General features: G+C 50.7%; 1 protein-coding gene across 4 annotated transcripts in view; it reads left to right on the top strand.

The window, feature by feature from the left end:
- The window catches only part of LOC142290654 (EF-hand calcium-binding domain-containing protein 6-like), a 483,996-nt gene that overhangs the window by 52,276 nt on the left and 406,194 nt on the right, over nt 1–25,526 (top strand). For all 4 annotated transcript variants that reach the window (XM_075334657.1, XM_075334633.1, XM_075334650.1 and 1 more), the window contains exon 3: nt 13,637–13,746. In XM_075334657.1, the coding sequence (XP_075190772.1) occupies nt 13,637–13,746 (110 nt within the window). The remainder of the gene's footprint in view (nt 1–13,636; nt 13,747–25,526) is intronic.

The following is a 25,526-nucleotide window of genomic DNA, read 5'->3' on the forward strand; positions in this document are numbered from 1 at the left end:
ACGCTAGTAAAATCATTAATTTATTCAGAAAAAGCATCGCACTTGTGTTGCACTCGGACCTAACGTGAACTAAAATCAGCCGAGTTTTTTTCAGCCCAGTCGGACCGATTTTACTCGCATAGATGTGTTTCCAGCCTTAAGCGGGCTTTACACGCTGCGACATCGCTAATGCGGAGTCGTTGGGGTCACGGAATTTGTGACGCACATCCGGCCGCATTAGCGATGCCGTTGCGTGTGACACCGATAAGCGATTTTGCATCATTGCAAAAACGTGCAAAATCGCTAATCGGCGACATGGGGGTCCATTCTTAAAAATCGTTACTGCAGCAGTAACGAAGTTGTTCCTCGTTCCTGCGGCAGCACACATCGCTGCGTGTGACGCCGCAGGAACGAGGAAGCTCCCCTTACCTGCCTCCCAGCCGCTATGAGGAAGGAAGGAGGTGGGCGGGATGTTACGTCCCGCTCATCTCCGCCCCGCCGCTGCTATTGGGCGGCGGTTCAGTGACGCTTCAGTGACGTCGCTGTGACGCCGCACGGACCGCCCCCTTAGAAAGGAGGCGGTTCGCCGGTCACAGCGACGTTGCCGGACAGGTAAGTATGTGTGACGGCTCTGGGCGATGTTGTGCGGCACGGGCAGCGATTTGCCCGTGTCGCACAACAGATGGGGGCGGGTACCCACACTAGCGATATCGGGACCGATATCGCAGTGTGTAAAGTAGCCTTTACTCTTTGCTGTATGCGCAAGTTGGAAGTCTATTTAAAAATGTAAGTCTATGGAGCCTTGTTGTGATGCTTCATAGACTTACATTGCAAAAGAGATTTCCAGGTCGTTCAGAGCTCAGTGTGACCAGGAGAGTCTGCATAAAATGGTGAAGTCACTGAGATGAGGAGGAACAAGGCGCTGGATACAGGAGAAGTTGGCAGTAGATGAGAATATTAACACACTGACACTACAGTACATACACCGGTTTAGTAAAATCAATAGTTCATAGGAGGGCTTCTTTACCTTTCTGCAGTATTTTTGCCTCTTTTATTCCTTATTTTATTCTAGGGTATGTTTTAACAAAATATTGCCCCATTTATGGTTTATATATTTTTTTTTTTATTAGGCACAAATAATATAAGTATGGTAAATATTTACTTAATATTTAGAAGAAAGTATTTTTGTGATTTGCTCTAGCGTGGCATATCTTCTGACACATCTTGGAGCAGTTACTATTTGCTGCCATTATGTTTCATAATTCAAAGCAGGCATTACTAAGGTGTAAGCATTAACAGAAGCTCATATTGCCGTCCTTTCCTTTGTTCTCGGTAACTTTGCCTTCATTTAATTTCCAGTTACAACGTTATCTAGTTACTCAGTTTATCCTGTACAGTTTTTGTTCAATGTGGACACTAATCATTAGTTAGCATATTATAGGGTGTCTGTTACAGACTGTTTTGCTCACTTGATTTATTCGGTTTCTTAGTAATGGAGATCATTGATTTACCTAGTGCATTATTACACTGATCACATAGTAAGTTACAAGAAAGTGTCTTTAGGCCCAGGAGGCATTTTTATCTTCTTCAGTTACAGAAGCAAAATACTTATTCCACACTCTTTTTCCATTTTTACTTTATCTAGCTTTGTAGACATTATAAAGAGTACATTGATGTAATTTTACCCCAAACCAGAGTAAAAGGATGATTTTGCTGCCTTCATTTATAACAACAAAATAAAACTGCCTTTGATGCATATATAAAGTCTATTTCATCAAGAAACCTCCCAGATGCTCTTTAACTTTCCATCTATTCTTTTAAAATAAGTAGTTTTTCATTACCAATCTGCCAGCACTGATGATACCGGAACTTCCTTTCTTCCCACTACCCATCATGCATTGCTCTTTCCATTGTCCAATAGCTTGCCTGCCTTGAACACAAAGCCCTCCTATCTGTTATTGCTGTATGCAATATGACAGAAAGAAGACAAGGAGTTTGCAGTTTTCTTAGTCACTTCATTGGCTATCAGAGGAACCTAGTGGGTCGCTGTACCTCCAACAAAAATGCAATAAAAAGGGATTAAAAAAATCACATGTACCCCAAAATGGTAGCATTAAAAACTACAATAAAAAAAAATGAAGTTTATAAAAAAAATGGTGACAGAAACCACATTTTATCCTTTAGAGAGTACAGTTTTTTTTAAGCCACTAAACAATTAAAGAAGCATTCCAGGTTTGGTATCATCATATTATTAGTGACTGGGAGTTATCAAGTCAATTTCAATGAACTCTATAAAAATAAAACACAAAAAAACAATAGCAGATTTCGCCATATTACATCACTTTGGATTATTCACCTTGAATATTTTCACTTTTTTCTGTACACTCTTTGACAAAGTTAATGGTGTCTTCTAAAACTATAACTTGTCCTGAAAAAAAACAAAAACAAGCTCTGTTAGTGGTGTAGTGATAACGAAACAAAGTCATTGGAAGAAAGTGTGGAAAAATTGTGGCGCCCCTGAGGCTTCCGTTGCCACAGAGATATTGCACCTCAGCCAGAGGTGTGGTATCCCATCCCGGGTAAGAATGGGATCAACTCCCGCTGCACAGACAAAACTTGCACACACCAATTGGTAGGCATACACCAGGTCAGGGATAGTGGCAGTAACCCCCATAGATTTAGCCATGGGGCCGTAAGTCCCATCACTGGTCCCAATGGTGTGGGTGAGGCCTAGTCAGTGGGTGTGTGGGAGGAGTCAAAAAGAGTGAGTAGAAAAAGGGAACTAGGAAGTTCAAGTCTAGTCAGTCTAGGCAGTCCAGTCAGTCTGTCAGGCAGAGAGGGAGAGTGAGAAGGTGGGCTTTCAGGAGAGGACAGCAGACCGAAAGGACAGAGACAGAAGGAGGTTCCTGGTGGAGTTCAGAGTGAGAGTCAGGGAAGTAGTAGTGGAGGAACTGACTGGCCGTGTCCGGGTACGTGGCCCGGGCACCTGACAGCAAGGTTGGCAGACGGTGGTGACCGTCTGCAGGAGAGGCCGATTGACGCACAACCGTAAGGACCGGGGACGGGCGGTGGCCCGCCGGTACCGGATTGGGGAGCGAAGAGAAGCCAGCACCATCTGACAGGGCCTACGGACCCAGACCCAGACCAGTCGCCGTTAAACCGGTCAAATCCGTCAGCGACGGGAACCTCCGGGGTTTCCCAGCAGTAAAGACCCGACTGAAGGCAACCGTCCAAACCGTGAGGGTGAGAAAGCTACAGCCAGAGCTAGAGCTCCAGGGCCGAAGCATGCGGGCAAACATGGGCTCCCTTAGCCAACCTACCGCTGGGGAGCGGGTTACCGGTGGGAAGCCATCGGGGCCGAGAACATAACACCGGTGCAGGGAGAGACAGTTACCGCCAACCTACCGGGAGTGACCGTCACAGCCGTCTGTGGGACTCGTCCATCCAGCCGTTTGTTTTACCAGAGACTCCGTGTGCGTTACTGGCTGAGTAAGTACCACCGTGCCGTCTGGCACTGCGCTGCCCTGCAACCCTGCACCTGGCCAGGCCCCGCAATCCACCAAACAGATAATAACTCCGGGCCCCGGGACTACCAAAATCCCCCTACCCACGGAGGGGAGAGAAACATCTCAGCTGCTCCCTGCCATCTCTCCCGGGATCCCCGTACAGAGCAGCGATGGTGCCCCAACCTCACCACACACCGTGGGTGGCGTCACAAACCGACATCCCAAACACCAACAAACCACCCCTTTCACTCACGGGCGAGGAGCGCTGCTCGAGTCCCCAGATCCGGCCCACCGCTCGAGCCACCAAGCAGCAGTAGCAGCGCCGGACCCGATCGTGGTGAGCGCAGCGCCCCGCCGTCCGCTACACATTTTGCATAGGCCATCGACCACCACTGCTACTTGGCTGCATCAGGGCTCGCAAGTTCTTCTCAAAGTCGTACGTATTGCTCTGAAACTGGGTGTATTGCTGGAGCACATTGTTAGGTTCTGATCCGATTAGCTTCACTGCTACGGTGCTCCTCCGATGCTGCAGAGGCAAAACTGCCTCATATATCAGTATTGGGAGTGCGCAGTTCAGTGGAATGCCAATAAGTCTGTTTATGGGGTGACCAAATCAACAGGAGGTTTTCCTTTCATGTTGTATTTTAGACTGCTGCTGGCAAGGGGTTACAAAAGTAGCATTTACACCATCACACTGAGACACACAAAGACGCACACACAGAAATACACACACAGATAGAGACACACACAGAGACACACTCACAGAGACACACAGAGACAGAGACACACACACACACACAGACCGATACTGAGACTGATACAGAGACACACACACACACACACACACACACAGACACTGATACAGAGACAAAGACACACACACAGAGACACGGGCACACAGGGACAGAGACACAAAATGACAGAGAAACACATACAGAGACACACACACACAGACACACACAAAGACAAACACAGAGACAGACACAGAGAAACACAGAAAAAGAGACACACAGAGACAGACATAGACAGAGACATACAGACAGAGACACACACACACAGAGACACAGAGACACACAGAGACACGCACACAGAGACAGAGAAACACAGATGCACAGAGAGAGGGAGACAGACAGGTAGAGACGGAGAGTGAGAGAGACACTTAGTTACTATCCCGGGCAATGCTGGGTGCTACAGCTAGTGTTACATAAAGATAAAAGGAGAAGGGAACAAGATTCAAATAACTTATTAAATATTACAATTTTGCATATGTCATTATTTTATTAAGTAAAGCCATATATAATTATTATCCAGGTGATTAGTACAGGGACCTGACAATTCTAGGGATAGATAGGAGCATCATTCAAACACTGCTACCGCCACACAGTGATGGCAATACAGTACACGGTGCACAGCGCAAGTCATGCAGACGTTCATGGGGCACTCACTGAGTTACATAACAAGGCGCCCAGTATCCATAACCTCCATATAGTCACAAATATGTGCAGTTTACATACAAGACCCTCATACTTTGTGCAAAATTTCAATATCTACATCCTGGGGACAAAAAGGAAAGCGATACCCGCTTCACAAGTAGCATAATTATACACTTTGGGCGTTGAATGAAAATAATACGGAAATGGTTTGTGCTTTTGCCCATGAGGCAAGATGAACATTGGGCAGAGAAAAGGAGCGTATCAAATGGGAATCTGGTAAAGAACATTGGGGAGTAGAGTACAGAGAGTAGAAGCAATTGTATAAGAAGGGTATTGCTGCATGGGCCCCAGCTTTTTCTCACTAGGTTACTAATGTTGCGTCACTTATATATCGCATCTTAATGACTTCATGCACCTGAGAAGGAGGGCAGTGAATTATAGGGTGTGCTTGCAGGCTTTATACCCGAAGGCAGCAGCATATAGACTTCACTATCCGAGCCAGCCAAGCAGCTGTGCCAGAGGGTCTAATGCTGCGGAAAGCCCTGGGGTTCCACTCCAGCTTTACAGAAATAGATGCACAGACCAGACTGCTGAAAAGTGCTACTCATACACAGGAATACAAGAGCAGCATTCCTAGCTCTGTAGCCTTAACGGGGTACTTTGTGGAGATAAAAAGGTCATATTCTAATGGCCATGCCTCATAAGCTATAAAGATAACATCCATGGTGTTTTTTCCCATCCTCACAGTACCTGCAATTCAGTGTAATGTTGCTCCTTAGTGTGCCCCCTCCCTTCTGGGACATTACTTTAGAAATCAGGTGACATGGCCAGCCCCCTGATAATATCTGCTTTTCTGTAATTTGTTAACAGGGCAAGGGGCATGATGGGGGGGTGGCCTTCTCCCTGATCTAGGACTGCTGAGAAGTAGATATTATGAGAGGGCTGCAGCCACTAGCAGCAAGGAGCAGGCCCTCTGATGTATGATGTAACATCCCAGAAGGGAGAAGGAGCACCAAGGAGCAGTGTTACACTGAATTACAAGTACTGTGAGGATTGGAAATAACAACTTTATGGTTTATGAAGATATGACAATTAGAATAATTTTTTAGTTCCCCAGAGTACCCACCCCTTTAATGATTTTATTTGGCCCTTAAGTACCAGAGGCAGTAGATATGGGAAGACCACACTGGTGAAGTCTCCATCTTGGGTTACCCCTGATTTCTTAAATGAATGGTCTCTATAGTGTGCTATACAGCTCTGAAAATGCTACAGAATTCTTTGGATGCTGGAAACCATATACTCGTTCTCAGTGACAAGGCTATCTAGCACACCTGGGCAAATCCTGAGACCTACAACATTATAGACAAATATATGGAGTATTGCTTACCTCCTAATGTTGTAAGAATAGAAAGAGTGACAAATTATGCCATTAGCATATAGTGTGTCAAAATTTAACCACGTCCCTAGCCACACCCTAAGCCACACACATTTGTCATTTCTTTCTACCCTGGCAGGAGGAGATGTCAGAGGTGAGGTGGCAGTATGGGACATTCAACAGACGCCTGAGACTGCAGGGCGTAGACTTAAATCTGGGCCTGTCCCGCTGCATCTAGAACAGTTGGGACTAGAGATGAGCGAATCGATTCATGGGACTCCGGTCCAGGATAGTGGTACCTTACAGCTGGAGAAGAGGGTGCAAATCTCTTACCTTCCAGTGACTTTTGATTATTTATGGCTGTTGCAACGTCCTCTGTGCATCATGCTCATCTCTAGTTGGGATCGGTGGATTCATTTTTTGTTCATTCATTCATTCAAAGTTGTAGCAGCCAGACATTTTTTTTTAATAAAAGCTTCAATATATGACATGTGGCTCTTTTGTATGTGTAAAGCCATGTTCACATATTGCATAAATGGTGTTTTCTTTACAGGTGTCCAAACTAAACTACACAATAATATTCTCATCTGATTATTGCATTTTTTTATGTTTTTCCCCTTTTGATGTTTTTTGATACATATATGAAGCCGTTTTTTTTTATTGTTTTAATAGTACAGAAAAGCTTTGATACTGCACTTAAAAAGTATTCATGGTCTTTTAGATGCATTTATCTCTAGAAACCTCTAGAGAAAAAAAGCACCAAAATTGCACAGTTCTGGGGCGTCTTTAGATGCACAGTGGGTGAAATTTTCATGAAATCACTTCTACTTTGCTTGGACATTTGAACACAGCAGAATATCTGTGCAAAAAGGCGGCTATGTCTTTTCAGTGTCTGGTCAGAGGCTTGGCAATTCAGGTGCAAACAAGTGACTTTGTCACAACTGCTGTGTCCTAACACAGACGCACAAGCTGAATGCCGGAGGAGGGAGCCATCGGCCATTCTTCTCCATCATTGTATTTAACGGCATCTACATCCGTAGATATTAATGAAAACCAGACACCGGGCAAGTTGAAGGCTACATGTCGTTTAGCAACAGGTTCCCTCTGACTCTCGGGTAAATAGGACGTTAGGACTACTGCTATGAACAACCATGAAGCAGAAGCCAGGGTCCTTTGGAGGATTCTCAGGTCCTCCGGTCAGCCACTCCAACACTGACAATGGGATTCTATGACTGACGAAAATTAACCCTTTTCTGAAAAGGCCTTTCAATGATAATGCATTGCCTATGTGTCGCGGGCGGGGCGGAGGGTGTCAGCACCGCGCTCACCCCCACTGCTCGGGTCCAGCTGCTGCTGCTCAGTGGTGGCTCGAGCGGTGGGCCGGATCCCGGGGGTTCTCGAGCGGCACTCCTCGCCCGTGAGTGAAAGGGGATTGTGTTTTGGGGATAAAGTCTATTGTCCGTGACGCCACCCACGGTTGTGGTGATTTGTTGGCACCACCGCTGCTCAATATGGGGATCCCGGGAGTGGTGATGTGGAGCAGCCAGTTGTTGTGTCGCCCCTCCGTGGGTAGGGGTTGGTGATCCCGGGGCCCAGTGATGGTGTGGGAGGTGCAGGGCCTGGTGGGCGCAGGGACGCGGGGGCAGCGCTGTGCCTTGCGGCACTGTGGTACTCACTCAGCCTGAGACGATGACACAGTTCTCGGTAAAACACTCGGCTGGGACGGACGGCTGCACTTGCTTTCCCCAGTAGGTGACGGTGACGGTCCCTCTGTCCTGCACCTAGTTGATATTGGTTTCGATGGGTTCCCACCGGTAACCCGCTCCCCGGCTTGGAAATGGGCCGGAGGAGCCCTACTTTGCCCGCAGGCGCTGGCCCTGAGAAACTGGTGCCTTGGCGGTGGCGGTGTCTCTCCTCAATGGTTGGACTGTTGCCTTCAGTCGGGACTTGGTTGTTTGGAGACAGACGTCCCCTTCACTGACGGATTTGGCAAATTTACGGCGACTCCTAGCCTTGCCGGGATCCGAGAGGCCCCTGCCCTGGTGCTGACTGTCCTTTGTATACTGCTCCAGACCGCCGGGCCACTACCCGTCCGCGGTCCTTCCAGCAACCTCCGAGCAGTCCCACTCCAGACTGTCACCACCGTCTGCTGACCTTGCTGACTCTGTCCAGGCACACAGCCACGGACCAACTTCAGGCTTTCTTACTGTCACTTTTACTCTTTTCTTCTGTTTCTCCACTACTTCACTTCCACTTCACTTAGACTCCGTTGTTTACTCCTTCACTCCCCTAACTGATCTGCCTGGTTCTTCCCGCCTCCAGGGCTGTGTACTCCTCGGTGGGCGGAGCCAACCGCCTGGCCCACCCCCTGGTGTGAACATCAGCCCCTGGAGGAAGGCAACAAGGATTTTGGGTTAGCTTAGATGTTCCTAACTGGGGTGTAGGGTGTGGTGGTGTGATGACCTGTGACCCCTGGCTTGCCCAGGGCGTCACATATGCATAATTAAAAGGGGAAAAGAGGGCAACCAGTCCAGTTAGCCCAGGCCAACACATCTATGCACAGACAGGATGCAAACAAACCTCTCAACATGATGGACACTTCACAGGTGCAAGATAAATTGCACACTAGTGGCGCGCATAGGGCGCTGTTCACACTTGTATGCGCATGGTGTCCAGCCAGCAACCTATTACCACGCCATTACTATTAGATTAGGCGGGTTACCCGGACACTACTCACTGCAACACACAAGGGACAGAAACTCCACTATGCACGGCCTATATTAAGAGGCCTGGCTGCACCCAGTATAAAAAAGTGCAAAAAATATATCAAATATATATAAGGTATTAGTTAGTAAATTGGCCAATGTACATAAGCCTGCAACCCTCATCACGGATCCTCACGCTTGCAGGTCCCTACACTGATAAATATCAAAAATAGCAACAATAGTGGAGTCTCTGTCCCTTGTGTGTTGCAGTGAGTAGTGTCCGGGTAACCCGCCTAATTTAATAGTAAGGGCGTGGTAATAGGTTGATGGCTGGATACCATGCGCATACAAATGTGTACAGCACCCTATGTATCGCGGGCGGGGAGGACGCTGTCGCTGCTGCGCTCTCGCTAACGCTCGGGTCCGGCGCTGCTGCGGCTGCTGCTGCTGCTCGGTGGCTCGAGCGGTGGGCCGGATCCAGGGACTCGAGCGGCGCTCCTCGCCCGTGAGTGAAAGGGGTGGTTGGTTTGGGGGATTTAGTCCATGACGCCACCCACGGGTCGTGGTGAAGATAGGCACCACCGCTGCTGATGACAGGGATCCCGGGAGCGATGGTAAGGAGCAGCTGGGATGTTGTTTTCCCCCTCCGTGGGTAGGGGTCGGTGGTCCCGGGGCCCAGTGATGTTGTGACGGGGAGGCAAAGTTGGTGAGGTGCAGGGTTGCAGGGACAGCGCAGCGCGGTGCCGGATGGCATGGGTGTACTCACTCAGCAAGAAAGGTACAAAGTCCTCGGTAAACCAAACGGCTGGATGGACGGGTCCCGCAGCCGGCTGCAGTGCTTCTCCCCGGACAGGTGATGGCGGCTGTCTTTCCCTGCACCTTGATGTTCTCTTTCTGACTACTATGGATTCCCAACGGTAGTCCGTTCCCCGGTGTATGGGTACCGGAGGAGCCCGTTTGCCCGCAGACGCTGGCCCTTGGGTCTCTAGCCTTAGGCGGTAGCTGTATACCCTCACGGTGTGGGCGGTTGCCTTCAATCGGGACTTTTGCTGTTGTGAAACCCCTGGGGTTCCAGTCACATTCGGATCTGACTATTGTCGGCGGCTCCAAGCCTGGTCGGGGTCCGATGGCCCTGCCTGTGTGTGCTGGCTTCACTTCGCTCCCCGGTCGGTACCGGCGGGCCGTCGCCCGTCCCCGGTCCTACGGTTCTGCGTTGCTCCACCACTCCTGCAGACGGCCACCACCGTCTGCCAACCTTGCTGTCAGTGCCTGGGCCACAAACCCAGACACCCAAGTGCTTGCTCCTCTCACTTCAAACACCTACGTTGTTCTGCCACTTTTCCCACCTTCAGGCCTGTGAACTCCTCGGTGGGTGGGGCCAACCGCTTGGCTCCACTGCACCTGGTGTGGACATCAGACACTGGAGGGAGGCAACAAGGGTTTTTGTTTGGCTGGTGTCCCTGTCTAGTGGGGGTGGGGGTGTTTGTATATTATCTGTGACGACCTGGCTAGGCCAGGGCGCCACATTCCCCCTTGGTGAAATGCAGACCGTCTGCGGGCTGCCCGTCCATCACCAGTTTTATTTATTTTTTTTAAAACTGTAAAAAGATATAAATAAAATGTAAAACATTTTAAACATACGCATTTTTGTTAGGACACTTCAAACGTTGCACATATATAACATTTTTAATAATAACAGATGGACGGACGGATGTCTTCCGCTCTCCCACCCAAGCACCCTAGCCCTGATGCTGACCCTAAGAAGTGGGCAGCACCCCTTGACCCCAGTCCAGGTTCAGGCTGCTCGAGCGGGAACGGGTACGGTTACTCGCACCCGGCTGTCACTTCAGGGAACCCCACGTCCAGGGGGACCCCTGACCCCCGGAGGATGGCCACCGGTCCTGGTGGTGGCCGGGCCCCAGCCTGCTTTGCTGCGGGCCCTTCCTCCAATCTGCCTCTCCGGAGGCGGCAACGGTTTCATCCCACAAAACTATTTACAAGCCCACTAGTTCGTGGGTGGCCTGCCAGTTCTCGGCCATGTCCATGAGTAGTCTCTCATGCAGGTTGTAAAAGTACAGAGGGTCCCCCCGGGGACATCTTGCCGGCAACGGCCGGAATAATCACACAGTCAATCAGGTAAAGCTTCGGTTTGATTTACTGTCAGTCACTCAAACTGCTGAATGTCCCAATGGGGACAACTGCTCTTTTCCTCATCTTTAAACAGCAACAGCAATCTCGCGGCACAGCTGCCGTTGCTGCCGCTCCCGGTGTGGAGCACCTTCTGCTTGCTCCGATTCATGCGGTGTGGGGGATGGGCCCAGACAGAGTCCCTCCGTGCCGGCTATGACCGGTACCTTCGATAATGAGGGACCCCGCTGTGACATGGCCTGCTCTGCCTCCTGGCAGCTGCATCCCCGCCGTGCCTCAGCCGAGGCCCGGGGTCTGGGAGCGGTTGACGGGACTTGCGGTGCTGGCCTCTGGTCGAGGATCGCCTCCGCTGCGGCCGGGCGGACTGCCGGGGCCGTCGTCATCTCTGTTGCAGTCGGGATGGAAGTCGGGACGGGTGCCAGGGCGGTGACAAAGGTAAGGCCTGGGGGTCGCAGGTCTTGGCCCTCTCCCTCAGACGCTGCGGGCTCTGCTACCGGTGACAGGGGTAACGGGTCGGTCGGGGCGTTGGCCGCAGGCATGGGCAGTGAGGGAGGTAGCGTGGTGGACGGCAGCAGGCCGGGCCCCTCAGCCGTATCGACCGATCCCTCAGGGACATAGGGGCGTGGGTCGCTTATCTGCTCCTCTGAGACCACCTCCACTTCGGATGCCCAAACGGATGCGGCCAGGCCCTTCCTCTCCGACGTCCACTTCGCCAGCATGAAGTGGACTTGGGCCTGGAGCTCCTGGCACATCTTGCGGCTGGATCCAGGAACGTGTTTCTGCAGAGTCCTGGCGTCCCTGTACGCTGCAGCGCTAGTTACATGCCGCCGCGGCTGCGACCGCCACTCCTCCAACAGCTCCATCGGGCGCAGACATTTTTTTCTCGTCCCCCATTGGTACTCTTCAGCACTTCCGTTTGATAGGGGCAGGGCTTCGCTTTCGCGCCTTCCCTGCTCGGAGAAGATGCTTGAGCGGGAGATTTTCGCACCAAGATGGCAGCGCTTAAAAATTTTCGGCTGGACACCGCCAGCGGAGATCACAAGGCGCACTTCTACTTCTACTGGTAAGTAGAGGGGTTCAATCCTGTTCATGACGCCAAGTTGTCACGGGCGGGGAGGATGCCGTCGCTGCTGCGCTCTCGCTAACGCTCGGGTCCGGCGCTGCTGCGATGGCTGCTCGGTGGCTCGAGCGGTAGGCCGGATCCGGGCACTCGAGCGGCGCTCCTTGCCCGTGAGTGAAAGGGGTGGTTGGTTTGGGGAATTTAGTCCGTGACGCCACCCACGGGTCATGGTGAAGATAGGCACCACCGCTGCTGATGACGGGGATCCCGGGAGCGATGGTAAGGAGCAGCTGGGATGTTGTTTTCCCCCTCCGTGGGTAGGGGTCGGTGGTCCCGGGGCCCGGTGATGTTGTGACGGGGAGGCAGGGTTGGTGAGGTGCAGAGTTGCAGGAACAGCGCGGCGCGGTGCCGGATGGCACGGGTGTACTCACTCAGCAAGAAAGGTACAAAGTCCTCGGTAAACCAAACGGCTGGATGGACGGGTCCTGCAGCCGGCTGCAGTGCTTCTCCCCGGACAGGGTTTTTGTTTGGTTAGTGGGGGTGGGGGTGTTTGTATGTTATCTGTGACGACCTGGCTAGGCCAGGGCGCCACATATGCGTGCCACTAGTGTGCAATTTACCTTGCACCTGTGAAGTGTCCATCATGTTGAGAGGTTTGTCTGCATCCTGTTTGTGCATAGATGTGTTGGCCTGGGCTAACTGGACTGGTTGCCCTCTTTTCTGCTTTGAGTATATTAAATTTTGGGGGAGTTTTTATCTCCTCTTTTTGTTGCTATTTTTGATAATTAAAAGGCGACCCTCAGATTCAAGTCCTCTGGGGGACCCCGGTTTCCTCAGTCTAAGGCCAGGGCCACACGGGGGACTAATGCGATCCTCGCTTGACACTCGGCTCATGCTGGCAGCACAGCGGGAGCCGAGTGTCACTGCGACTGAGGTCCGATCATGCGATCGGACCTCAGCTGCGGGGGGTGGGCCGGCGCTGAGGAGGGGAGGGAGGGGTTTATCTCCCTCTCTCCTCCGTTGCCAGCTATTGCCATTCTCGCCCTGCAATCGTGGTACACCGGTGTACTGCGATTGCAGTGCGATTTTTCTCTCGCCCCATAGACTTGAATGGGTGCGACAGAAACCAGGATTGCATTACACCCGCTGCATGCTGTGATTGTTTTCGCGGTCTGATTAGGGCTGAGAAAATAATCGCTCATGGGTGCTGGCACATAGAGTAATATTGATCCAAGTGGAATGCGATGTTTTATCGCATTCTACTCGCTCCGATTTTCATGCCGTGGGTCTTAGACCTAAGTTGTTCGTTCCGCCTCAGAACATTTGGAGCATCCTGCAGAGTCTGGTAAATGGATGACGCATTGAAACTACACATCTGATAATCAGAACATTACATTGTACTGAAGTGAAATCTGTTTTGTCTATACCAGGTCAAAGAGCTGATATCGGGAGTCGTGCTGAAAGTAGAGTAAGCACCGCAACCAGCACTTCTACTGTTGTTTCTCGGCCGGGAACTCAGCTGCGCCTTGAAGTGGATGAGGTAAAATGCAAATATGTTTTTACTGCAGTTAAAGTAAATTTATCAGAAGGTTATTCCCTCTGAATGAACATGCAGGTCATAGAAATTTGGAGAGACTGATACCTTGATATCTGCCATCTGATGACTTAATGCACAGAAATACACTATTTTTAATATGTAAATGAGGTGTTAAGATCTCTGGGCGGGACATCAATCTTCCCAAGAGTCTGCCTCTAGAGCTTACAGTATTTTAATGTTTAGCAACACCTCTATATGTAAATTGTGTTATGTCAGGGCTCCATTTATGAAATCTCAAGTGTACTGAGAAAGCCACTACCCTCGCTTCTGTGCAGTGTTCTGCCCTTCTATGGACACTAGCTTCATGCTGTCAGTTTTCACCTACGTAGTGGTGCGGCTACTCTGTAACGTGGCCATTGGCGATAATTACTGGCGAGGACTTCAGTCCTTCACTCGCCCTGGCACGCTACACAAAAGGCTGGAGGAGTGGGTGTGAAGGTGTTACCTGGTCACAGCGGGACTTCTAGGCCACCCCCGGCCGGTTTCTCAAAGTCTCGTTCGCACTGCGCGGTTCTGCGTATAGAGTTATTTAACTGCGTTAAAAACTGCACGTAGTTTACTGGTAACACGTTTCACTTTGCTTACAACAGGTTTCTCTTCAGGCATTAACATACTAGTACAGACCGGCTCTTCCGTTACGGCTACAGACAAGTTCACACCGGCTACGAAGGAGGATGGGGTTTGGCGAATTGCTGTCCCCTTGCTCGCCAACCACACGGGTCCATGTGTATCCCTGTAGTTGAACTACCCTGCACAGCTATGCTACTACTTCAGAGTCACTCCTCAAGTATCTAACCCCCAGGGTCAGAGGTCATCAGTCAACACTGACTCCGCCGCTGTCCGCACTGTTCACACTTGCCTGCTTGATTGGGGGGAGGGTGCTATTTTGTCTCTCACTTCACCTCAATGGAGCTTTAAAGCTGCGATCCATCACAATCACCTTTGCTTCCTCCTGCACGTTGCTTTTGCCTATTCCACTCTCCACACCACTCTCTCCACTCTGTTACATTTCACTCTGAACTCTACACTACTCTCTCTAAACCCAGGAAATACTGAACATTGTATCCCCTCCATGGTGGGCCAGCTTCTTCAGTTAATACCTTCAGCTCTGTCACTATACATCAAGCTTTAAAGGGAAGGTGCCATAAAAAAAACTATAACTGAAAAAATGTAAAGTATTAATGTTTTGTTTAAATATTAATATTTGTTTTAAATTGAGCAAAATATAAAAAACATAATTTAGAAGTTTGATATTTTCCAATCTTAAACACTAGGGGGAGAAGCTGCTGAAATCCTACTGTACAACTAGCTCACATTACAACTGCAGTAAAAGTGGGTGGAAACTGCTCTCATGTGTGTGATGTCATGCACCTCCTCCCCTTCTGGATGTTTCCAAAAGGATAAGGGAAGATGAAGTTTAGGATTACAATGTGGAGCCATTTTGTTGGTGACCGCAAAGTGATCCTAATATGTCTAAAGTCACCAAGGACAGCTAACATAGTGCTCCACTGTATACTATGCCCCATATACTCTGCTTCCACATTTCTGTGCCCCGATATTTCTGTCCCTCAATATTTCTGTGCCCTGATATTCCTGTGCCCCCATATACTGTGCTCTGAGTACTGAGAGGAGGAACTGCCGAGATGCCAGGCTGACGAGCAAAGCTGCCAGGAGCAGAGGTCCGAGGTGACATTTGGCGAGGAGGAGTGATTTGCAGCCTGAGCCCGGCACTGCACTACATATATCAAGCTGCGATCATAGCTCACAGTCGCATGCACTCATCTTAGACTTTCGCCCCCGGCAGCCTCTCCTGTCAGCTTAGTGTCTCGGCTGTTCTTCCTGTCACCGATCAGATTAGTGAGGAGGAGCTGCCGGGAACCAAGACCCAAGGCTAGAACACGCCGAGGGAAGCGGAAACCCGAGGCGAGAACACATGGGGAGAGCGAAGGCCCGAGGCGAGCACACATGAGGGGGAGTGGAGGCCCGAGGCAAGCATATGCGATGGGGAGTGGAGGCCTGAGGGGGCGTGTCCAGATCACAGCAGAAAGCAGCCACAGTGCAGGAGATAGGATCGGAGCCCAACTATTGTCTCTTATGCACAGAGACTGTCGTATTTGAGGTGAGTAACTGTCGTTTTGCATAGCAAATCCAAGTTGGCAAGCCCCCAGTGTTTGAGTAAAAATAGAATTAAATAAAAACTAAATAAACAATGGCATTTAGTTTTGTATTAAAAATAATTGATTCCATAATCATTATTATTAATACAAAAATTAAAAAAATGCAGCACCTTCCCTTTTAATCTCCCTTTCCAGCGAAGGAACCCAGGACTGATGACATCTACTGGTGGCTGGCAGCGCTGCACCCACAGACACAGAGGATTTAAACATCTAAACACCGCAATACATATAAATACACTTTTATCAACAATGACATCTTCTGGGGTTGGAGGTCACTGTCCACTCTCCTACCCGTGTGCAGAAGTAAGTCTAAATAGAGTCTGTCACCTCCTAAAAGTTTTTTTAAACTAATAACATGGTCAGATGTGCAGTAAAAGTTGCTTGCGCACTCTTGGCGTGACCACCACAGCTTATTATACAAGCCTCATTGGCATTTAAAAGCACACAGGGCCATGCTGTCTTTTAGCCCCACGGGGAGGCACCAAATATTGCAGAGGGCTTATCTCCCAACTTATGAAGAACAGCAAGAGGGACAGAACGTAGGGCAGGCATAGTGCACTATGGCAAAATTTTGGGGAACCACACCACCAGCCGCATCCAATTACCATTTGATTCTCACCTGGCCACATTAGGAAAAGTTTAGAAAGTGATGGACCAGCCCTTGAAGGCTATGTACACACTTACTGCTAAACCCTTTTGTTGTCTTGTCCATTATACAAGCGGAACAAGGGAAAGCAGCTAAAGATGAATTTGTCATTGAAAATTCAGCAAAGTTTTACTGTCCCCACTGCTTATAATAAGCTCCATCAACTTTCTGTCCATTCATCAGATTTATTTCTGGTTTCTATCAGATCAGTCCACACTCAGGCCATCTTCTGAGTGCTACTGTCTGCCTTCAGACCATCTCCTCAGCTTTCCTCTTTACTCTTGGGCTGTTTCCTCAGCGATCCTCTCTGCCCTCAGGCCATCTGTTAAGTGCTCCTCTTTGTCCTCAGGTTGAATCCTCAGCGCTCCTCTCTGTCCTCAAGCCATTTCCTCAGCATTCCTCTCTGCTCTCACGCTGTCTCTGTGGCGCCCTGGACAAGCCAGGGGCCACAGGTAACAACACACACACACCCCCACCCCCAGCAGTTCACAGCAGACATCCCCAGTGAAACTTGATTCCTTTCCTCGGGCTCGGACAGACACACCAGGAGAGCGGAGTCAGGAGATGGAGACGCCCACCCAGGAGTTTAGCTGGCCTGAGGCAGGAAACAAGCAGATTCAAGTCCTAGGAGAGGAAGAGAGAGGAGGTCTGCAAAGAGGCAGACGCAGACTGGGGCCTAGGTTGGAGCCTAGGGCCCCCGTGCAGCAGAGAGTGAGGCAGACGGTAGTGGCCGTCTGCAGGGAGCCGGGCAGACAGTTGGTGGAACCGTAGGTAGCCGGGGCTGGGCGGTGGCCCACCGGTACTGAATCGGGGAGCCAGCTGGAAACCGGAGCGCAGGAGGAGCGTACGGAGGGTGCAAGAAAGGACTTACATTAGCAACCTGGGGTCAGGGGAAAAACACCGCAGCCGCCTGTGGGACCCGTCCATCCAGCCGTTTGTTTCAGCAGAGACTCTGTGTGCATCATTGGGCTGAGTGAGTACCACCGTGCCGTGCGGCACAGCGCTGCCCCTGCGACCCTGCACCTCTCCAGGCCCCGTAACTCGCCTGCCATCCATCCCTACCCCATTACCGGGCCCCGGGACAACCAACCCCCTACCCACGGAGGGGAGAACTAACATCAAAGCTGCTCCCTGTCACTGCTCCCGGGATCCCCGTCCAGAGCAGCGGTGGTGTCACCAAAATCACCACAACCGTGGGTGGCGTCACGGACAATCTCCCTTTCCTAATCCCCTTTTTACTATGGAGCCTGGGATCACAGACCGGGTTACGCCACCGTGATACCCACAGAAGTGACCCCGTGGCCCAGATCTGAGTACCCCTGGTCCCCGGGCGACACATTTGGCGTCACGAACAGGATCTTACCGCTCTGCCGTTTGGTAGAGGTGCGCCTTGTTACCGCCGGAGGTGTCCGGCCAAAAATTTTGCAAAGCCGCCATCTTGGACGCGAAAAATTTCCCGCTCGAGCGTCTTCCCCGAGCAGGAAAGGCGCGAAAGTGGAGCCCCGCCCCCTGAAGAAGGAAGTGCCAAAAAGAGACTAAAGGGAGCTTTACACGCTGCGACATCGCTAATGCGGAGTCGTTGGGGTCATGGAATTTGTGACGCACATCCGGCCACATTAGCGATGTTGCTGCGTGTGACACCGATGAGCGATTTTGCATCGTTGCAAAAACGTGCAAAATCGCTCATCGGTGACATGGGGGTCCATTCTCGATTATCGTTACTATGTGTGACGCCGCAGGAACGAGGAAACTCTCCTACCTGCTTCCCGGCCGCAATGCGGAAGGAAGGAGGTGGGCGGATGTTACGTCCCGCTCAGCTCCGCCCCTCCGCTGCTATTGGGCGGTCGCTCAGTGACGTCGCTGTGACGCCGCACGGACCGCCCCTTAGAAAGGAGGCGGTTCGCCGGTCACAGCGACGTCTCCGGGCAGGTAAGTATGTGTGACGGATCTGGGCGATGTTGTGCGGCACGGGCAGCGATTTGCCCGTGTCGCGCAACAGATGGGGGCGGGTACCCACACTAGCGATATCGGGACCGATATCGCAGTGTGTAAAGTAGCCTTAAGGGGGACGGGATGGCGTCCGGCCGCATGTGAACCGCGGCTGTGGAAGCAGGGACGCCAGGACTCTGCCAGTGTTTGGTTCCTGGAACACCGCTGCACGAGATGTCCCGTCCGTCCGGCACCGCTGAAACCTCAGTGCCCGTGCCCGCGGCCAACGCCCCGACCGACCCGTTACCTCTGTCACCGGTAGCGGAGCTCGCAGCGTCTGTGAGGGAGGACCCAGGTCTTACCTTTGTCACCGCCCTGCCACCGGTCCCGGCTTCCATCCCAGCCGCACCGCCGATGACGACGGCCCTGGCAGTCCGCCCGGCCGCGACGGAGATGACGACGGCTCCGGCAGTCCGCCCGGCCGCAACGGCAGCGAAGCACCCATCCCGTTAACTATCTGGGCAGCCTGGTTCTGGACTGGGGTCAAGGGGTGCTGCCCATTTCTTAGGGGCAGCATCAGGGCCAGGTTGTTTGGGTGGGTGACTAAAGGACCCGTTCCGTTGCCATTATTAAAAGTGTTTATTGTTGTTGCAACGTTAAAGTAATGTGCATCCCGTTATGGGAAGTTAAAACGTAATGCTTGTGTTTTAATGTTTGATATGCCTTTCCACTTTTTGCAGTTAAAAGAAAAATAAAACCGGTAATGGACGGGCAGCCCGCGGACGGTCTGCATTTTGCTAAGGGGGAATGTGGCGCCCTGGACAAGCCAGGGGCCACAGGTAAAAACACACACACACCCCCACCCCCAGCAGTTCACAGCAGACATCCCCAGTGAAACTTGATTCCTTTCCTCGGGCTCGGACAGACACACCAGGTGGGCGGAGTCAGGAGATGGAGACGTCCACCCAGGAGTTTAGCTGGCCTGAGGCAGGAAACAAGCAGAGTCAAGTCCTAGGAGAGGAAGAGAGAGGAGGTCTGCAGAAAGGCAGACGCAGACTGGGGCCTAGGTTGGAGCCTAGGGCCCTCGTGCAGCAGAGAGTGAGGCAGACGGTAGTGGCCGTCTGCAGGGAGCCGGGCAGACAGTTGGTGGAACCGTAGGTAGCCGGGGCTGGGCGGTGGCCCACCGGTACTGAATCGGGGAGCCAGCTGGAAACCGGAGCGCAGGAGGAGCGTACGGAGGGTGCAAGAAAGGACTTACATTAGCAACCTGGGGTCAGGGGAAAAACACCGCAGCCGCCTGTGGGACCCGTCCATCCAGCCGTTTGTTTCAGCAGAGACTCTGTGTGCATCATTGGGCTGAGTGAGTACCACCGTGCCGTGCGGCACAGCGCTGCCCCTGTGACCCTGCACCTCTCCAGGCCCCGTAACCCGCCTGCCATCCATCCCTACCCCATCACCGGGCCCCGGGACAACCAACCCCCTACCCACGGAGGGGAGAACTAACATCAAAGCTGCTCCCTGTCACCGCTCCCGGGATCCCCGTCCAGAGCAGCGGTGGTGTCACCAAAATCACCACAACCGTGGGTGGTGTCACGGACAATCTCCCTTACCTAATCCCCTTTTTACTATGGAGCCTGGGATCACAGACCGGGTCACGCCACCGTGATACCCACAGAAGTGACCCCGTGGCCCAGATCTGAGTACCCCTGGTCCCCGGGCGACACATCTCCTCAACATTCCTCAATGCCCTCAGTTTGCCTCCTTAGGACTCCGCTATGTCATCAAGACTTCTGCACAGCACACCGCTGTGCTTCCTCTCAGGTTATCTCTTTAGCACAACAGTATGACAGAAAGCCGGTGGCTCTCAGGAGGAATAAAGTTAATTTCCTCTCAGTTGCTGGTGTTATGAATGTACAGTAAACTCAGATAGGGTAAATTAGGAAAACATTGAAAATACTGCAACTGACCCAGCGGGATCCGGTACAGAGTACGGTCCAGGCCCTGCAGTCCCTAGTGATTCCTGTGTTGAAAGGAATGGCCCTATTCACAGACTAAACAATGGCAACTTGGGCCTACACTGCTTGAATGACCATTGAGTGCTTTATGTTCCTCCTAAGCAACCAGAGAGCAGAGCAACATTCAATATACCAACAGAAAGGAAGAGGTGCTGAGATAGAAATCATCATATCCAGTATCTGGCTAGAAAGACCATGGCAGAATTGACTGCGGAGAGCTGGGTCATTCCATGAGGCTTCCACTACCCAGCGTCTGAACTGAGAGTAGTTGTACTCCACCTTTTGATTTCCCTGAATGAACCTGCGGATCATTGATTCAGCAACAAAGCAGTGAAAAATGTGTCAACCGATGAAAAAACTGTATATAAAAAGAACTAGGTGCACCTAATTTGCTATATATCTAGAGCAGGGGTCTCAAACATGCGGCTCTAGGGCCACATGCGGCCCTTGAAGCTGCTTCTTGTGACCCACAGGCCCATGCCCTTCTTGATGATCGTGGCCGGTGCAGAGGCCGCCGCTGTCAGTGCTTGCTTTCAGATGAATGGTTGCTGGCACTGTGCAGAGACAAGGTCTCTATACATCTTCTCCAATGACAGCCGCCGGCTCTCATACTCATTAGCTACTGTGCTCTGATTGGTCTACGGCTGCCATTAGAGTAGCTGTGTAGAGAGCTTGTCTCTGTGCAGCATTGGCAATCATTCATCTGAAAGCAAGCACTGACACTGACGGCCGCCTGCACCGGCCTTGATCATCAAGGGGTGCCACAGGCATGCGAGCTGCAAAAAGCAGGAAAGAGGACACCAAGGGAACAAAGGACAGGTGAGAAGAATCTTTTTTTTTTTCGGTGTGTTACAACCGGCACAATAGGGAACATTACTACAAGATGGGATATGGCTATAAGAGGACCAGCATGTCCACATTAGTAAAGGGGACTATGATGGGAACATTACTACAGGATGGGTACAAAGTTAAGCAGCAGATTACTACAGGATGGGGGACCAGATGGGCACATTACTACTGGATGGGCACAAGGATGAGCATATTACTACAGGATGGGCACATTACTACAGGATAGGCATATTATTTCAGGATGAGGGATGAGGATGGGCACATTACTTCACGATGGTCACATTACTACAAGGTGGGAACAAGGATGAGCAGATTACTACATGATGGGGGACCAGGATGGGCACATTACCACAGGATTAGCACATTTCTACAGGATGCGGACAAGGATGGGCACATTACTACAGGATGGGGACAAGGATGAGCACATAACTACAGGATGAGTGACCAGGATGGGCACATTACGACAGGATGTGGACAATGATAGTTACATTACTACAAGATGGTAACAAGGATTAACAGATTACTACAGGATGGGAACATTACTACAGGATAGGGAAAAGGATGAACACATTACTATTGGATGGTGGATCAGGATGGGCGCAAGGATGGGTACATTACTACAGGATTGGGGCAAGGATGGGCACATTACTACAGGATGGGGACAAGGATGAGCACTTTACTACAGGATGGGAGACCAGTATGGGCACATTACTACAGAATGGGGAAAAGGATGGGCATATTACCACAGGAAGGGGACAAGGATGTGTACATTACTTCAAGGGGACAAGGATGGGCACATTACTATAGGATTTGGGTAAGGATAGGCACATTAGCACAGGATGGGGACAAGGATGGGCACATTACTACAGGATGGGGACAATAATGAGGCACATTACTACAAGGGTATAAGGATGAGCACATTACTACAGAATGGAGACTAGGAAGGGAACACTACTAGAAGCAGTTGGCCAAAATTACTATATTACTAATTGTAAAGCGATATTGCTTACAATAAGAGGATAAAATGTGAAATAAAAAGAAAAATCAAAATAAAGCATGACTTTTTTTACCATTAAAAATGCTTTTATATATATACAAAAAAGTGTCTATTTGTTATAATAAATGAGTGAAAAACGTTAAAAAACAGTGATTCAAAGGTATATAGAAAAAAATATGGTACCGCTAAAAATGTCACTTTGTCTTGCAAAGAATGTGGCCCCCAAAATTATTTTTTTTTATGTGCGGCCCATATACCCAGCCAAGTTTGAGATCCCTGATCTAGAGTATAGAGTGCCACATCATGCATAGGAAGATAAATGGATGAAAAACTGGAGAATCCTCAGACAGAGAAAATGCCCAAGCTTGAGGATCTCCATGAGCCAACGACAGAATAATACAGACTCCTTGACTCGCTCCTCTGAATGAGCAGGACAGAGATGAAAATACAAATTTCGTGAAGAACGAAAGATGGAAAACTTACTTTGGTCCTTATCGAAGTACTCCGATAAATTTACCTTAGGTTCAGCAAACAATTTTGGGCGGACCGAAATCATCTCAACTGCCATATCCTATCTCAGTAATGTAAAAGTCTTCACTGAATACAGATTTTACCAGATACCAGGATACCATGCTTTCTTTGCAGCAATCACTTTGGTAAAGTGTGCGCTGTCATTCAGCATAAAGGGAAAGGGCCAGGCAAGGTAATTGAGAGGCGGAACAGTGCAGTGAGCACTCGAGTTTGCATCATATGAATCCATACAAGTCTAAGGATGTGAGTTAGACATTGGAGTGCACTCGGATGTCATCTGAGTGCAGTGCGATATATGCACAGACAGATAGCGGGGAGGAGGGAGAGAGTGCTGTCCCAGTCACCCGTGATCCGATTGTGTGCCGCCCCCGTGCCAGCAGCCGGTCGCTGCTCAGCTCCGGGCTTTCAGTGGTGGTGGCTCAATGGTCTCTGGACCCGGGGGTCTCGCGGACACGCCGAATAAATGGGGGAATGTATATGTACGGGCTGGGCCGTATTAAGTTTGTGACGCCATCCACGGTGTGTGGTGAGGTGGGACACCACCACTGCTGTTACGGGGCACCCAGGGGAGATGTTGTTAAGCCCTCCGTGGGCAGGGATGGTAGCCCCGGGACCCGGTTGGCGCATGCAGGGGATGGCGATCACAGGGGGTGCTGGTGTACTCACAGTTAGTAAAACACACAAGTCTCTGGTAAACCAAGGTGATGGTGGCCGGTGCCGCGGCTGGTTGTGTTCTGGTCCCCTCACCCGGCTGGTGGTCTCTATCTTTTTCCTGCACCTTTTTGTGTGAATTAGACTTCCTAGCTTGAAATTTAGGAGTCCATTCCCGGCTGGATGTGGCCTAAGGAGCCGTGCCCGCAGACGCTAGCCCGTGGGATCTATGGGCCCTGGCAGCGACCTCTTATCCCTAATCGGTGGGCTCTTGTTTTCTATGAGGGACTTTGGGTGGGACAGGACCTCTAGTCCTGGCCTCAATCGGTTAATTAACCAGCTCCAGTTGGTTCTGGTCCTGGCTTCAGGGTTTGAGTACCCCCCTTTTGTGCTGCGGTTTCCGGGTCGGTTCCCCGTGTCGGTACCGGCGGGCTACAACCCTGTCCCGGTCCACCTCGGTTCCACCGAGCTATCTTCCCGTCAACTGCTGATGGAGACCACCGTCTGCCTCCTAGCCAATAAAGGTAAGGATGGTTGACCTTAGGGAGATCAACATCCAGCACCGCGGAGCACCATCACGTGTTTTCTCAACGCAGTGATTCTAGAGCAATGCCCCCTGGGAAATATGCAAAACAAGGAAGCCGCGGAGACACCATCACATATTTCTCAACGCTGGCAGGTAACTAGCCAGGTCTTTCACCGGGAAGGAAAAACCACGGGAAGGGCAGTCTCCAGTCAAGGAAACCACCTATGCCAAAGCATGGTATCCATCCACAGACAGCTGTTTCGGGGTATTTGCCCCTCATCAGTGTGGAGTAGGAAACTGGCTAGTGGGAGCAATGCCTAGTAGAAGACTATATAGGTAAGGATGGTTGACCTTAGGGAGATCAACATCCAGCACCGCAGAGCACCATCACGTGTTTTCTCAACGCAGTGATTCTAGAGCAATGCCCCCTGGGAAATATGCAAAACAAGGAAGCCGCGGAGACACCATCACATGTTTCTCAACGCTGGCAGGTAACTAGCCAGGTCTTTCACCGGGAAGGAAAAACCACGGGAAGGGCAGTCTCCAGACAAGGAAACCACCTATGCCAAAACATGGTATCCATATAGTCTTCTACTAGGCATTGCTCCCACTAGCTAGTTTCCTACTCCACACTGATGAGGAGCAAATACCCCGAAACAGCTGTCTGTGGATGGATACCATGTTTTGGCATAGGTGGTTTCCTTGACTGGAGACTGCCCTTCCCGTGATTTTTCCTTCCCGGTGAAAGACCTGGCTAGTTACCTGCCAGCGTTGAGAAACATGTGATGGTGTCTCCGCGGCTTCCTTGTTTTGCCTCCTAGCCAATGGCACCAGAGCTCCTACCCTGGTACCGTTCAACTTGGACTTCACTGCTGGAGCTACACTTAGCTCCAGCCCACACTCCTCTCCAAACTGAACTTCAGACTACAACTCGAACTGATCTAAAACTGATCTGCTTTTTTTCCCACCCCGGGCTGTCTGGACCCCTGGGTGGGCGTGTCCCATGCACCTGGTCACGCCCACTGGTGTGTCTATCTTTCCCTAAGCGGGGTGACTAGGGTTTACTGGTTGGCTGTGTGTTTCCTAGTGAGGGAAGGTGTTATGCAGGGGCCTAACTGTGACTACCTGGCCTTGCCAGGGCGTCACAATTGCAAGATCAGAGTATAGTAATGACATTCGGATTACGCTCGCAGCAGAATCTGAGCCAAGTGTCGTTAGCATATCACATCCGGTGCTGTTGCATCTTGCAAGTGAAAGCGTGACCTGATAGACACTCTACTATGTCTGCACATCAAAGGTAATGCTTATTAAACTACAGGTAGGATGTTTATAGGCACTAAGTCCCTTATTCAACGATTGGGTTAGTTTAAATAGTATTTTTAAAGGTAATCCTCTAAAGATG

The sequence above is a fragment of the Anomaloglossus baeobatrachus genome, chromosome 1 (assembly GCF_048569485.1).
Source record: "Anomaloglossus baeobatrachus isolate aAnoBae1 chromosome 1, aAnoBae1.hap1, whole genome shotgun sequence".
In the NCBI taxonomy this organism is placed as follows: Eukaryota; Metazoa; Chordata; class Amphibia; order Anura; family Aromobatidae; genus Anomaloglossus; species Anomaloglossus baeobatrachus.